The 15,988-nt window shown below is 33.3% G+C and overlaps 1 protein-coding gene across 2 annotated transcripts in view; it reads left to right on the forward strand.

Annotated features, from left to right (window-relative positions):
- LOC129000780 (ubiquitin carboxyl-terminal hydrolase CYLD) overlaps positions 1–15,630 on the forward strand; it is a 31,838-nt gene extending 16,208 nt beyond the window's left edge. For both annotated transcript variants that reach the window (XM_054427774.1, XM_054427775.1), the window contains exons 6-14: positions 6,533–6,711; positions 9,333–9,489; positions 10,100–10,262; positions 11,016–11,212; positions 12,175–12,362; positions 12,804–12,912; positions 13,903–14,024; positions 14,356–14,572; positions 15,178–15,630. In XM_054427774.1, the coding sequence (XP_054283749.1) occupies positions 6,533–6,711; positions 9,333–9,489; positions 10,100–10,262; positions 11,016–11,212; positions 12,175–12,362; positions 12,804–12,912; positions 13,903–14,024; positions 14,356–14,572; positions 15,178–15,368 (1,523 nt within the window). In that variant the 3' untranslated portion in view covers positions 15,369–15,630. The remainder of the gene's footprint in view (positions 1–6,532; positions 6,712–9,332; positions 9,490–10,099; positions 10,263–11,015; positions 11,213–12,174; positions 12,363–12,803; positions 12,913–13,902; positions 14,025–14,355; positions 14,573–15,177) is intronic.
- The last annotated feature ends 358 nt before the right edge of the window (positions 15,631–15,988 follow it).

A 15,988-nucleotide genomic window follows, 5' to 3' on the forward strand; every position in this document is an offset into this window, starting at 1 on the left:
TTGTACTAACTAGTATTACAGCTTGTCAATTAAATACCCAACAGAGTAAAAACTATGTAGTAGTATCATCGTATTTATCTAGTCCTATAGCTAGAATAGCATATGTAGTTGGCAGGTATTTATAAGCAGGTTAAATCAATGACATAATGCAATAACATAAAAATCTAATTTTTAAGATAATTTACCTTAGTAATTTCCAACCAAAGTATCCAACTACATATCACTTGTACACTACTTACAAGCAACTCTCGCAACTGTATTTGAAACTTTATTGAAGGCTGAGCGCTCCACCGAGCCCGCCAAAGACTCGCATACAGAAATAGCATAATGGCCACGGGGTGGGTAACTGAGGGATGTTAGATGAAACTAACAATTATTTTAATCAAAGGTTTCTTGTACAAATGTGTAATGCATAATATAATTATATTTTTTGAAGAATGAATGTAATATGTCATAGGTATTGGCACTAAATTACAACTTTATGTTAATAATAACTTCAATTTCACAAAATTGTGCTAAAACCGTGAGGTTTACCAAAAAAAGTGTTGATATTTTGATATAATTTCTGTGTAGTTTTTTACGCTCTACGTTTTATGTCTCCACATAAATATCTCTAAAACTAACCGTTTTCGAGTATTTAACGAAAAACCAGTTTTGGCCGCCATTTTTCCAATATGGCGGCGTTTGCCCAAGGGTGCCAAGGTGGCACCCGGCATATTCGTAATCAGCGCAAAAAACTGAGTCAGAATCAGTCAAAAAACCTTTGTCCACCCAAATTTCCAGGTCATCGTTAATTACAATGGGTCGACGCCCAGACTAGTTGGAAGGTTGAGTAATAAAAGCCAAAATTAGTTGTAAATAAAATGTGAGTCTCTGTCATATTGCTATTCTAATTTAAATAAACCATACCGAGCCACAGCTCGGTCCTCCAGTACTTATGTAATTTTAACTGGAATTGCTCTTGAATTCAATATTGTAAATTTTAGATGCCTTATGATTTTAGCTTTATAGTACCATTTTAAGATATTATATTTATCGAAAATTCAGCTGTTAAGTATCAACTTTCAATTTGATAGATACAAATACTCTTTTTTATGTGTTTAGTTGGTGAGTTGAATTACATTGTTAAAAATAAGATAAGTAGTATTTTACAGATAAAAATGTAATAAAGAGTGAATTCGATGAAATTAGTACTGAAGAAATTGATTCTCACCCACAGTTTGAGCTTTGAGGCTGGTGATTTCATTTTAATTTGAGTTTCTCGGACCTCAGTTATATTATTAGTCCCTATAATTTATAATAAGCCCAATGATCAAGGACGGATGGGTCGAGTTGCGAACCATAAAAAGCTACTGATTTTTTCAGGATCAAGCTGGTGATTATCTGATTACTAGTCGAGCACTATCATTACACTCAGCTACAGCTTATATGAAAGAATAAGGAAACACATTTTATTGTTACATTATAAGTAAACTCAAATATAAACATTACAGTCTTTAAAAAAATATATATATTAAGAGAAGTAGAAGAATGTTTGTAATTTATGAAAATGAATAATTAAATAATGATCACCTGACTACAGCAATTTTAACCCTATTAATAATTTGATCAAACATATATTTTACCATTTTATCAGTAAATTTAAATGGAAAAGCCTTCACATTTTAAAGACAGTATTTAGAGAAAAGATTAATGTTAGTGATTACGATAAGCCAGTTTCTAAAAATTAAACCAGGGGTTAAAAAAAGTATTTTGACATTTGAAGTTCAAATGTAAAAGTGAAAGTCTCAAATGTGTTTATGACTATATTTAGAGAAGAGGGGAAAATGTTGCCAATGAAGAATAGCTAGTGGTTAAAAAATTTAACAGTGGTTAAAAAATATATTTTGTCATTTAATTGACAAATTAAAGTGTAAAAGTGAAAGCCCATGAATTTTGGGACAAACATTAGGGAAGTGGAAGAATGTTACCGATGATGAATAGCCAGTGGCCACGCTGGTAGACATAGCAGCGCTATTTGAGGATATCCCAGAATAGTAGCTTTGCTGGCCGTTCTGGCAGTGAGCTTCCGGCGTTTCTCGTGTAAACAGCTTACGTTTGTGCGTCTTGACTCATTTATATCATTTTTTGGGGATTTCTTCCTGGTTTAAGTGTGTTTTATGTCTGTGTTGACTTGGTGCTTTTTAGTGTTTATTTCTGTTTCCATTTTGTTACTGTAAGGTTCACGTTACGTTAGTTGTTTTTTTTATTGGTTTACATATTAGTTACCCTAGTTGCAATTTGCTGACTTTTTGTCGCCTTATTGGTTAGTTTCAAAATAGGCTGTTAGTGAAAGAAATTAACTCATAGATTCGCTCTCATTATAAATCACATGAGCTTGATGAGTCGCCTAATGTGGTTTGATACAAGGATGCGAAATTATTGTTTCAATTACATTTTAAAGTCTAGCAATGAAACAAATAACTTTACTACATTTTATGAAAGTATATAGTCAACAGCAATAAAATATTTTCAATAAGATATACTTTGTATTTTGTATGTTGTTATGTAAATCAATAATTTTGTAAAAAAGTAAACAATAGTATTGTACACATTTTATAGGCGTTATCTGATATATTCAATTTGCTAAATAAGATTGGGCTGGATAGGAAGAAGATTATTTCCAATTAATTATTCTTGTCATTTGCACACCAGTACTAGTCTCATAGCAATATTAAAACTATTTATTTCACTATCTTATTTAGTTATTTAATTGGAATTAAAATATGTTGAAGTTGAAATGACATTTCTTTGTCTTTTGTTCAAATTTTAAATGACACACAAACATTTTTCATTAATACAGTCCACATTTAACAAAAAATAATAAATTGGTAACATTTAAACTTAAATTTTATTTTACCTTTGGAAAAGTAACTTAACCGCACAACTATTTTAAACTCAATACAGAGGTTACTGACCTTTGGATCAATAAAGTAATTGTCGTTCTTAGTTTTATCGACCGTGCTAAAGGTAGTCTGGAGGCTTGCCATTACAAGAGTGCTGATAAATGGTCAGCTTTGTACCTGCCAAAATCAATTTTACACAGGTATTTCTTTCCTTACAACCTGCATGGCTTCTTAGTAGCAGGTAGTAACGCTTGGCTTAAAGTCATAAATTCACTTCAATTTGTGAAATTTTCAGCTGTTTTAAAAATTATGTGATTTTAAGAGTTCATGCTAAAAACATTTTAATTTGAGTAGAAGTATTAATCAAATTTAAGCAACAAGGTTTTCAGGGACTCTAAAGTATACATCCCTTATCTCTGTCTTATGATGACTTAAAATTGGAAAAGTATACTTCATGTACTAAATCTTACACATTTGTAATGTGTGTTTTATGTTGAACTCGTAGGCTTAACAATTAATTTCTTGTTTTAGAGGGGATTTTACAATTTTCGCTTAAAATATTTGTCAAAATATATGTGGACAATAGCTTACAAATGTATTGTTAAAACTAGTGCAAAAGTATGATAAATCTTGGGTAGTCTTAATCTGTCTTATGATTTTAAAAACTACGATAATAGCTACTTTTCAGTAGGAAAATTTGTTAAAGAATTTTAAGTTTTGAAAATATTATATTTGAGCAACAGGGACAATAGTTGAATAAATTGTTCCTACAGCTAGGCCTATTATATAGGCTATTCAGTCAAGATTTATATAAGTCTCAGCAGAACAATGGTGGATCTGTGAACCGGGTATTTTAATTTGTGAGGTTGACTAGACTGTAATTATTGTGCGGTTGGCAACCATGATGATGGATATACCAGTGTTTGTGTTGGAACATGAAGAGAATTTGAGAGCCGCTCGTAAAAAACAACTGGAATTACAACCTGAACCTTACTATGGTATGTTTGTATCTGTAAAGAAAATTTAGATGTGATAACATGTAATAGACTTTTCATAATTATTTGAGTTATATCATGACTATAATCCATTGTACATATATGGTTATTATATTTTCTTCCATTCCGGCTATTCCTGGGTATGGTTGTCGACTTGGTATTTTTTCCTTTCCTATCCCTGCAAAATTCCTCTTCCTCCATTATACGCCATGTCACTGCTCATCTCTACACATTCCTCTTTACCTCACCTGTCCACATTTTTCTTGGTCTGAACTCTGCCATCATCAACATTTTTTTTTTTTTTAATAGCTCTCCTTTCATTTATTTATGTCCACCCCTTCTAAGTATTTCATTCATGCCATACTCTTAAACTGTTTTGAAGTGCCCCTTTTCTGATCTTTTTTTTACACTTTGGTAGTTTTTGATCACTAAAAACAAGAATATTAAGTTTTGTTTTCATGAATACCTTTCCTCTTATCCAGCCACCTAGGACTTATCCACACAGGACTTATACACCCAGGACTTAAGACCTGGATCGACTGTAAAATCATGGGAAGCTACAAAATGTATTTCCAATTTGTGTGGTGTGCAGCAGGGTCCTAGACATTTAAACATTTCATCCAAATTTATAAAAACTCAACCTTTAACACTACTTAAGCTCAAAAATCTAGAATGACCGCAAAATAACTCAATACTGGACATATAAAAAAAGTAAAAGTAAAAAAAAGTAAAAGCAAAAGCATATCAGTAGCAATGGGTGCGTGTGAGCCATAGAGTTTGGTTTAGAGATACATCCATTTACAACTGGTTAATCCGATTTTGTTTAAAAGTGGTTGGTTAAAAAGGATGTACAAAAACGAACATTTAAAGCAATAAAGCTGGCTAAAAAGGAGGCTACTCTATTGTTTTTTTGCAAAATAAGTAAAAGAGAGGGCTTAATTTTACTTTCACCACAGTTCTACTATCTGACATTTAATAGGTCACATTTGTTGAATGATAATCTGACATAGTAATGAATATGTTATTAGTGGTCACTGTTTAATAATTTTTTTTCAATTTTGGTTGTAACAAGAGTGTCTGCCTTTCTAGTGCAATTCAATGAATAGTGATAATTATTGGGTATAATTTATACATTACCTTCCATATACATATATCCCCCCATTTTATTTGATTACTGAGTTTTTTTATTGTTTGAAATAAATTATGAAACAAAACCCAATGTTGAGAAATCTTTTAACTTTTAAATTGACATTTAGGTGAGCCGGATGAAACTCCAAAAGCTGGATGCTCACCCAACAGATTTTCAACTCTTTCCTGGTCTAGCATATCGACTCTTTCTTCCAGGTTTCTAGGTATTCTGTAAACATGGTGTGATTATTTAAATTGTAAACCCCTTCAACATTTTGTGATTTTTACCTTGTGTAATTGAAGTTTATTTAGTCTGCTAAAATCATCCATTTTTCTATAGTTTTAGACACCAGTCTCTGAGTTTATTGTAAGAAATACTTTGTACAAATGTGTAAAAGTAGATTTGAACTGTATGAACATCTCATTGTATGTGTAGCTAAGTGTAATATTTGTGTTGTGACGTTTTGGCTAAACACTATGATATTACAAATCCCATCTAAAAATTTATTAGTTAAGAACCAAAATTAAAAGCTAGGTGTATTATTTTTTTAGGTGAACCCCCCTTTTTTTACTGATTGTAATGGTGTTGTGTTTTTCGATAGAATTTAAAAATAGTGTTTTTCCTCAAATAATCATAAAAAAGAGCCCCTTCACAATGGGCACAATTCCTTCACAATGTCCTTGAGATTTTATATTTATGTTTAATGTTTACATTTGGATATTAAATGTATTTAAAACGTGAAAATTTAGTGTTTTTTTATCAGAGGTTACATGGGGACGATAATTACAAGGGATCAATGTTGTTGACATTGTGCTACGTCAATTACTAATCCTAATCAAAGTTATCTTAGTTGTAAAAAAAAATTTAAAATAGGTACAATAAACAGTTTAGCGGGGAAAAGAAGAGAAAAGAAAATCTCTTCACACATATTAAAGTGACAGTGAAATATAGCATAACCTTCTTGGTTATACAATAAAACCTTGATAGTTTGACACTTTGTGGATAAAAGGGGTGTCCGACTATAGGGAGTATATTGGACATTTACTCACAAGAATTATCTTAAACATAATACAGAGCATAACAATTTAATTAATAGTAGAAAAACTTGACAAAAATAAACAAACTTATGAACTTGCATATCTAATGTACTGTACATTCGTTGGCTACTTAGGCCTACTGTAGGCTATAAAATAGTTAACATTAAACTGTTTTTCACTTTATATGTTAGACAATAATGTAATTTTAATGGGATGGTAAAAATATATTTTTTTTGCTAGCACGAAAACAATAAGGCTCTAGTTTTTACCTCGGCGAACCCGTCATCGGCCGCTGCTGACATATCTTGTCATCACAGCCTGTGTCCAACTATCAAATTAGGTTAGGATTAGTATGGATAGGTAAGTTCAAAAGTATGTTTTAAATAATTCCAAAAAAATTCTTCTTGTGGTTATTTAACTGAAGACTCCATAAGTAACATTTGAGTAATTCTGTGTTTCACACTGTGTTGTTGTGCTTGTTTGCAGATGTGCTGCTGTCTGGCAGTGAGGGTGGGAGTTACTATGACTCACCAGACCATGGTGACCTTGGCGTAGGATCTGTGGTGGAGGTCAAGGTCAATGATGAGCCTCACTATGGAGTGATCCGGTGGATAGGGAACATCCCTGGGGACAAGCCAGGTCGCAGGGTGGCTGGCATAGAGATGGTGAGTTAAACCAATACACCAGACTCATAGATATACGACTACTCAAAATGGGGAATAAGTCAAAACCTGACTGACCCTACGAGCTGATTTCTGTTTTTGGCCTCTGGGGACATCAAAATGAAAAAGGAAATCGGTCCCGGGCTTAGGTCTTACTGTGCCACCTACGGTAATAGCTACTTCCCTATAGGGAAATTCGCCAAAACCCAACACTGTTGTGGATTTGTATCGGTTCAGTTCATTCTGTATCTCCTAACTCCTAACAAATACAGAATTTAAAAAAATTCTATTATTTTATAAACTTTTTGCTACATGCTGTGATGGTTAATATGTGAATTTTTGCTAATAATTATTTTAATTTAAAAATTGTTTACGTCCAAAAATATTTTTACATCAGTTTGTTGTACTGTATTTTTGCCTATTTTATTGCAAAATGTATCAACATTGTATCAAAATGGATTTGTAATAAACATAACAGTGTTCGTATTTCACAATTCAAGATGATTAATAAACATTTGCTTAATCCATCGTGCTAAACTGAAGTATTTGAGACAAACTATAATTATAGATTCACAATAAACTAGGCAAGAAGAGTTAAAATTTTTGGTTCGCTAGCTGATATTATATACAAATGGTTTGGATTGGTATAGTATTCGTGTATTTTATTAAATCAATATCATCACTGTACGAAAATAAATCTTTACTAAATCTAGCATTCATACTCAGGGTGATTAAATTCGTCATGTGAAACTAAAGTATTTGGGATAGTATTAGCATTCTAGATCCACAATAAATGCAGAGATGATTGTTTGGTTTGCTAACTAAAATATCTAGTAACAGATGTATGACTACTAACATAAAATCCACAATAGAGCAATTTAAGGTGTAATTATTTGGTTTACAAGCCAGAATATACACATTATTTAGGTTGTTTTAGTTTTATACAGGCCTGTGTTTTATTGCAATAAATTTGTATTCAATCCATTAATATGTTTGGTGGGGTTACAAGTTTGCTAGGTCCATCGAGTACAGTACAGTAAAACTGAAGTAATTGAAGCAAGACTAGGAGGTGTTTGCCAGCTGTTTAATTGTCTCGTGACCTTGATGACTGTACCTGGTATCTCACTGATAGGCCTATCTCTCACTGACTATGAGCTCTTTACAATCAGTCCAACTCTCCACTAAGAACCTCATTTGGATGTCGTTCAAGTCTGTCGTTTCAAAGTGTTTTGCAATAAAATCACGATCTGAGGTGATCCACTTTTTTATTTTGTCCAGTGTTGGAAATATTCTTAACATTAAAATTATATGTTGTTTTCTCCTCACGTTTTTATGCTATTTCTCACAATTTATGATAATTTTTTTTGTAATTATAATGGTGATAAATATTTGTTTTATTTGGCATTTTTTATGTATTTTTGTATGGTCAAAAATCACAATCTTTTAACTAAATACATACACCTTTTGTTAGATAGCATAGAAAACTATTAATAGCCCTATAAGTCAACGTTTTTAAGTTTTATTTTTTATCTATTAAAAGTTGTATAAATATTATGGATCATTTGCAATTTATTCTTTTAAATCTAGAGACAAATATCATAAATGACCAGAAAACTGATATTTTATACCTACACGGTTATACCATAAAATACCAACAAACAATTTAACCTAAGCATCGAGCACGCTTTCACAAATAGATTTCACAAGGAAAACAATAAGCATAATAATGGCGACTCCCGATGTATTGTGTCTGAAACGTTTGGTGATGGTAATGAACTGACAGTTAATAGTTCTTGCGTAATGTTGTCTTGTCAGTTGTTTTGCCTCACTGCTTGTGCATCGAATGATTGTTTACAGCTATAATTGTTTTAATAAGGTGTTAGTTAATGTAAAATATTTACGTGAGAAGATTTATTGAGGTCGTGGTACAATTGAATAATCAATCCATGATTAGTTTTTAAAATGGTGATACGATATAAAAGATTTTTTAATTGTAAGGTTAGTATTACACAATCTTTAATTACTTTCAGGTAAAGTCTAAATATTTTACATGCTTAAATTTTACTACTTCTGTTATAATGCGTGACATTTTTGAGAAAATGTGGCTCAACTTGAACAACAATGGAATATAAGAATGTATATGATGTGTAGTGGAGTAGAACTTAAATTATGTAGTAAATGGTTAACTAAAATTAGGTTACCTTGAGTCACTAGTTGATTTTTTTTTTTTTTAATAATGCAATGTCAATTTTTAGACCAAACAACAAATTAATTGCTGGTTATTTTGGGCAACATGAAGCTCATTGGTTGATGTTTATCTGTTTTGTTTTTCCATAGTTTAAGTATTTAAAGGGGGACCCAACAACGCAATGATATCATATACCATATCTTAAAACATTAAAACTTACTTTTTAATGTATTCTAATGAAAGGTGTATACTGTCTAAGTTATTAGTGCAATGTAATAAGTTTATAATCAATTTAATCAGAACAAACATGTCACTGTGCTATGTATAAGTTGTTTAGTAAATATTATATGTAGGTAATCATTAGTTTTTAAACCGAAGATAATATTTTACCTGGTTTTTATACTGCATGATCTTAGTTAATCATTGTATGTCATAGGAAGAAGAACATGCTGGTTTCACCGACGGAACATTTCACAACCGAAGGTATTTCACCTGCAACCCTCAAAGAGCGTTGTTTGTCGGCATTAACCAGTGTCGGAAAGACTCTCGGTTCCTCGACGCGCAACATAACCATGTGGACTTGAAGACCAAAGGTATCTTAATTTATTCTCAAATTTTACTGATTAGCCTCAAGAAAGTGATTGTGCCCTTGATAAACTACCAGAACTCTTAGGTAATAAAAAACTGTTGAATTGATGAGACTACTGTTTTCAAGCACTTACAGGATTTACTCAGATGAAGATGTGCTATCCCTCTGTAAAAAGTGTTGAACTAAACCCCTTACTTATGAATATTCTTCTAATTCTAAATAACCATTAATTAAAGGAATATATTTTATTTTTGTATTTGCATTTGTTATGTTATATTTATAAGATGATAGATTTGGTTAAGTATTTGATTACAAGGGTAAAATTTACCTACGCACTTCAATTATTATTTAATTTATCTAGTCTTAAAAATAAATTTAAACAAAATTAGTTTTTTAAAAACTATTTTAAATTTTTGTTTTGTTTTTAATGAATACTGTTGTTATAATATCTCGGATATTCTCAATCATGTTGGACGGATCTTTTATTTGATGTCAATGACTGAAATAGGGAAACATCAAAAGTACTTATTATGCAGTAAGTTTACTTTAACATCCATTTAATACTCAAGTGACCTATTTTATAACCAAAGTTGAAGTTATCAACTGATGTACAGAGTTTGGAGGTGTGGACTGTCCGCCAGTGCCGGGGGCCGTGCCTCCGATCAGTCGCAGTTCAGGGGATGTGGAGTCTCTGTGTGGCAAGTTCCGAGGGATCCAGGGTCACCATAACTCCTGCTACCTGGACGCCACACTATTCAGCATGTTTGCCTTTACAAGGTAGATCAGTCTAGTTAGGAGACTTCTGATGCAGGCCTTAATGGGCCTGTTCCTTGGCCAACTAAGAGAGGATCGGAGTGTTTTTGTGTTTATTTTGCCTGAATGGATTCTTTCCTTTAAGTAAGCCTGCTACCTCAATAAAAATCTCGTCCCCTTCTTCATTTATAGGCCTAACTATTTTCCAATCATAAGAATAATTTTTAAAGTTTAAAACTCAGGAGTATTTCAACCAAAAGCTGTTGATACAGTAATAGAGTAACCTATCAAAAGATGACAACTTGTCTTTGGGTCAATGTTTTTTGGTTATTTGTTCTTTCATCAACCGTCCCACCCACATTAATATCTTTCTGATTGCCTACTTCCATTATAGTTAGCTCGCCACTTGATCTCCAGCCAATCAGAAGCCAGCATTTGATTAGATTAGATTAAACGGCATCGACACACCAAGTAGTGTATTTTTAGTTGAAGATGAGTGTTGCGTAAATGTGATAACAGCTTTGTAACTGACTAAATTTAGCTGTATTTTTTTTAGGATCATTAAAATCCCTATAGTTAAGGTAGCTGGGTCCAATTTTGAACCATTACATCCCTCCCCTAAACCCACCTCCTTTTACAGCGGTTATTGCAAAGGAGTCTAATCTCACTTTTTGTTTTCGCACTGAAACATACACTCACTAAAACCCTATATTGTATCTGCTACCCTACTTGCACCTCTAGTAATCTTACATCTGAAGTGTCTGCTCCCTGTTGCAGTGTGTTTGACAGCCTGTTGTTCAGACCGTCCGCCAGCAAGGACATTGACAGGTACGAGGAGGTGCAGACTGTGCTGCGAGAGGAGATAGTCAACCCTCTAAGGGAGAATCTGTTTGTGAGAGCGGACCGTGTGATGAAACTGCGGACACTCATGGAGAAACTGAGCTCCGTCACTGGCCTCACGTGCGAGGAGAAAGGTGGGATTTGCCAGAATTTAACATTTTAAGGATTAATTTCTCTTCGACCCCCTGGGGTTGAACGCCCTGGATGTTGACATCTCCTGAGATGTCCCACATCAAGAGAAAGTATCAGTGTCATGTTTTGTGTAATTTTTTTGTGTTTCTATTATCCCCAAGAACCCCAGTTAACTGAAACCATGAAAAAAAGTTAATCAGTTCGAAAATTAGCTAGGCAATAGGGAATTGTCCGCCATGGAATTGGGTGATAGGCCAACAGAATGTGATGAAGAATTTAACGACACAGATATTGATTTCGATAAAGTTCAGAAAACAATGTAGAGATGGGCGGGATTGTATTTAGAGTTCGGTATGGGATTTTTTTATGGAAAAAAAACTGCATTTCAGTTACAGAACAAGAACTATAAAAACTTGTTTATATTAGTTACAAAGAGTTTTTCCCTGAATTAGTTGTGAATTTTACTTTGCTTTACATTCTTATGTGTCAGTTATTATTTTTTTTTGCAATAATAATCTACGTTATTAGGTTAAACTAACTTACATTACTGTACTAGTAGCCTAAGTGGGCAGTTTTTGAGGAAATGTCCACCAAATCCTTTTTTTTTTTTAAATGTAAGCCTACATAATAATTATGTACTAAGAATTTATAATACTGTATAACATTTTTTATGCAACCCAGAAAATTTAATAGACTAATTGTTATAAGTATGTGTGTTTGTGACATATAAAATTGTTGGACTATTAAAAACTATAACCTTAACAATTACAGTCAGATGTTGTCTTCCAATGTTCTGTGCTTACACTTCCAGAATTATCCTTAATTTCTTTGCTTCTCATCACTTTTGTTTTTCCTATAACAGACCTCATTAGATTTAAACAAATGCAAAGACCTTATCATAACAAACGTTATTTACTGTTATGAATAGTAACAGTTCATCTACAAGTCTAAATCCTTTTAACAGATCCGGAAGAGTTCTTGACTTCTCTAGTTGCTCAGATACTCAAAGCCGAGCCTTTCCTGAAGCTAAGCTCCGGTCAAGAGGCCTACCACTATCAGCTGTTTGTAGAGAAAGATGAACAACTGACTCTACCCACTGTCCAACAGCTGTTTGAACAAAGCTTCCTCGCATCTGATATTAAGTTAAAAGAGGTATTGTTGAATACTCTTGTACTGTTGATATTAGACACCTGGGTTTCAAAAAATATATGAACCACACATTTGGAAGACAATGCTCTATTTTTTTATTAATTTTTTTGCTAGACAAAGAACCTGTTTACTAAAGCGTTTCAACCCATGAAACAAATCCAGTTAGATAATTATTGGAAATGCCAAATGATGAGGGATATTTTAAGCCAAGTACAGTAGATGTTAATTTGGTTCTTTTCTGATTGGACACACACAGACTCATTTGATCCACTGCTAATTAAACACACAAGACGTGTTCTTTGTAAAGGGCTCTAGGCAGTATGAGGTATTAAACTAAACTGGAGATCTTCAGATTTTATGAATTTTTAATATGAACCAGTCGGTTAACCTGCTGTTATTTTTAATTAATCTTCAACAGCTGTTCAATCTATTTTGCCGTTTCAGGTACCCTCTTGCTTGATCATCCAGATGCCGAGGTTTGGTAAATCATTCAAGATGTACCCCAGAATCCTTCCGTCACAGTTGTTGGATGTGACGGACGTTATCGAGGATTGTGAGTACTTTGATTCTATTGTAGCGTAGTAATTATAATTTCATCAGCAATGCTTAAACTAACTGTTTTTGGTACAAGTTCAAAACAACAAAAAAGGCTAAGACGAATTTGGAAAATAAGAGTGGATTGAGAAAACCCTTTTGGCATGTGTGATAAATTGTATTTTCACCATTCTGTAAGCTAACTAATTAATTTGTTACATTGTTTCTTTTTATCAGATAGCTCCTGAAATTCTCTTTAGCTTTTACCAATGCACTCCAATATTTGGCCGGTTTTGGTCGTTTGAAGAAAGTTAAATTCATCTATCAACAAGCATAATAATTACGTTCTCGCTTCACTACACAACCTTGACCATAAGTACAGTGCAATTAGCCCAAAAACAGCCTAACCTCAGCAGTGAAAGCTTTTGACGCCAAACTGTTCAATATAGTCCCGGTATTATATGGTAACAAGTTACTTGATTTAGACCGTTGGGTTCGGGGGTCAAAGTTGAAGATGCCATGTATCTTTTTTCGATGCTCAAGCCCTTCAAGGACATCTTCAATAAATTTATTTACAGCGTCTATCGTGAACTTCCCCGGTCTAAATCCATATTAATTCTCTGAGAGAATATTATATTTTATTTTAGCCTCGAAAGTTCGCGCGTTAAAATTCCATACATGTGCAAATTCAATTAGACACATTAGTAAACTTAATAATTAAGTTTACTAATGTGTCTTAGCTGTGGTGGAAAGGTTAGGGCTTTAGTCAGTTAAATAAAGATTGCACACCACCTTGTTTTGTTAAATTTTTACATTATCGTAGTGTAGAAGAGGACACAGATTTGTCTTTTATTTTGGTTAAAAATGCACATATTGTTTTGAAATACATGTATGATTGCTCTTTATCAATACATAAAAGGACATAACTTAAAAAGAAGTTAATAATGAAATTAAAAATTATTTAGTTTTCAATGGGTTTGCTATAAGATTTCCTGTTTACATGTTGCAGCCCCACGACAGTGTACAGTCTGTGGCAAACTGGCAGAGTTTGAGTGCAAAGAATGTTTTGACCAGGGGCTCTGCGAGGAAGGGCTGCAAAGCATTGCGTTCTGCACTCAGTGTCTCGACACTGTGAGTATTCCATCGTGCAGAATAAAAATTGCACTTAAAAACCACTTGCACTGAGTTAAATCCACAATATATTCTTTAAACAAGTTTTTCATGACAAAATATCAGTGTAAAGGTTTGAAAGATTTTTTATTGCCTTATTAGCCCTTTGCTTCTATTTTCGTTAACTAACTGAACTCTATACCTTTTCAACAAGCTTATTGCTGATACACAGTCATAGTATGTGTGTATAGTGTATGTTAATGTATTTTCACTAAGAGGTTCTTCCAATGTAAATAGGTTGAAACAAATAAGACAAAACAAATAGTATTGACATGGTGTTTGGTTGCGGCAGGCTCACTCCCACCAGAAGCGCAGTAGACACACGTGGCGCAGACTGGAAGTTCCTCAAGAGTTCTCAGTGTTGAAGGACCACTGTGTGATCCCAAGGCTGTACATGGAGCTGTTTGCCGTCGTTTGCATCGAAACATCGCACTACGTCGCATTTGTCAAATGTGGCACTGGCTCTGAGGCACCGTGGTGCTTCTTTGACTCCATGGCCGATAGAAAAGGTTAGAAATTGTTTACAGTATTTGTTTAAGGTGAGGGATGATATTAAATTGGAAAAGGGAGGTTTTGAAATGAGTTGTACTATTGACCATAAATACTGCAGTAGGATTCCCATCTGTATGGACCATAATGTATCACTAAATTACTTAGTATTTTTTTAGGAAAAAAAAACAACTTGGCTTTAGAACTTTTGTTGTTAAGGAGAAAGGAAGGATACACAACTAACTCACCTGAATAGTCCCAGGAGGTCAATAGAACACATAAAAAGTACACATTAAACTGATAGTTCACCCTTTCTGGGTGGAGCCAAGGGTAGGAGCCCTTGTAATGAGAAAAGGTGCATATACATTACACACACCTACATTTATGGGACCGCACTGTACTTGGCAACAATAGTCTACTTCAAAATTATTATCTACATTAGAATACTTAATGTGCATCATAGTATGGATAATGTTAATGTTAATTAGGATGGCGTGTATTTAGGATAGTGTGTTAGAGAGACGGATAACTTCCTCCAATCTGAATATGTACAACTAATAATCTAATCAACAAACTTAGACAAAAAATTAGAGTATTAAATTCAAACTGAACAAATTTGTTCCAGGAGAACAAAACGGTTACAACATTCCTGAAGTGGTTCCTTGTCCTAATTTGCCGTTCTGGCTTTCGGAAAAGGGAGCGGCAACTCTGAACAAGGTGAAAGACGAGAAGATGTTGCCGGAACACGCTAAACGGTTGCTGTGCGACGCCTACATGTGCATGTATCAGAGCTCCGAGGTGTCCATGTACAGATAAAACTTGTGACTGCATTTACTGGCTAACAAACTAATAGTTAATATTGGCTGTGAATTATTTATTTGTAAATATGTAGAGAAGGGGAATTGTGATAGCCTGTATTTTGTCCGTGAGACGGTTGGTATGTTTCTTACTTCTTGACTAGTATCATTCCTGACTAAGCTTTAGGAGGGCGTAAACTTAAGTGTAGAATGAAACAGAAAAAAGGTTTTTTTTTTATATAACACCTAATTTATATTATTAAACATATGATATATTATTATTGTTATGTTAATATTATTTTCTTATTAAATACACCAATCCATTAACTGAAAGAGTTTGAAAAACGCAATTTGTACCACAATGCAGGTACTTTTCATTTTGTTGTTTATTTACCTATAGTCAATATGAATTTGGTTGACAAATGAAGCTGTTAATTTAATTTAGTTGTGTAATTTTTTTTTTATGACAATGTTAACCTTATCTTCTAGACTCAACTAGACTTTTATCGATGTAGTCAACTATGTTAAAAGACAGATTGACAAAGTTAGATGAGGCTTTGTGAAACAAGGCTATTGAACTATAAATTTTAACCTAAGCTAGAACATCAATATTGAAAACCCCAACCCTTTGTTATTTCC

This window comes from Macrosteles quadrilineatus, unplaced genomic scaffold, assembly GCF_028750875.1.
Source record: "Macrosteles quadrilineatus isolate MER2022 unplaced genomic scaffold, UCM_ALF_1.0 Scaffold_8__2_contigs__length_117827958, whole genome shotgun sequence".
In the NCBI taxonomy this organism is placed as follows: Eukaryota; Metazoa; Arthropoda; class Insecta; order Hemiptera; family Cicadellidae; genus Macrosteles; species Macrosteles quadrilineatus.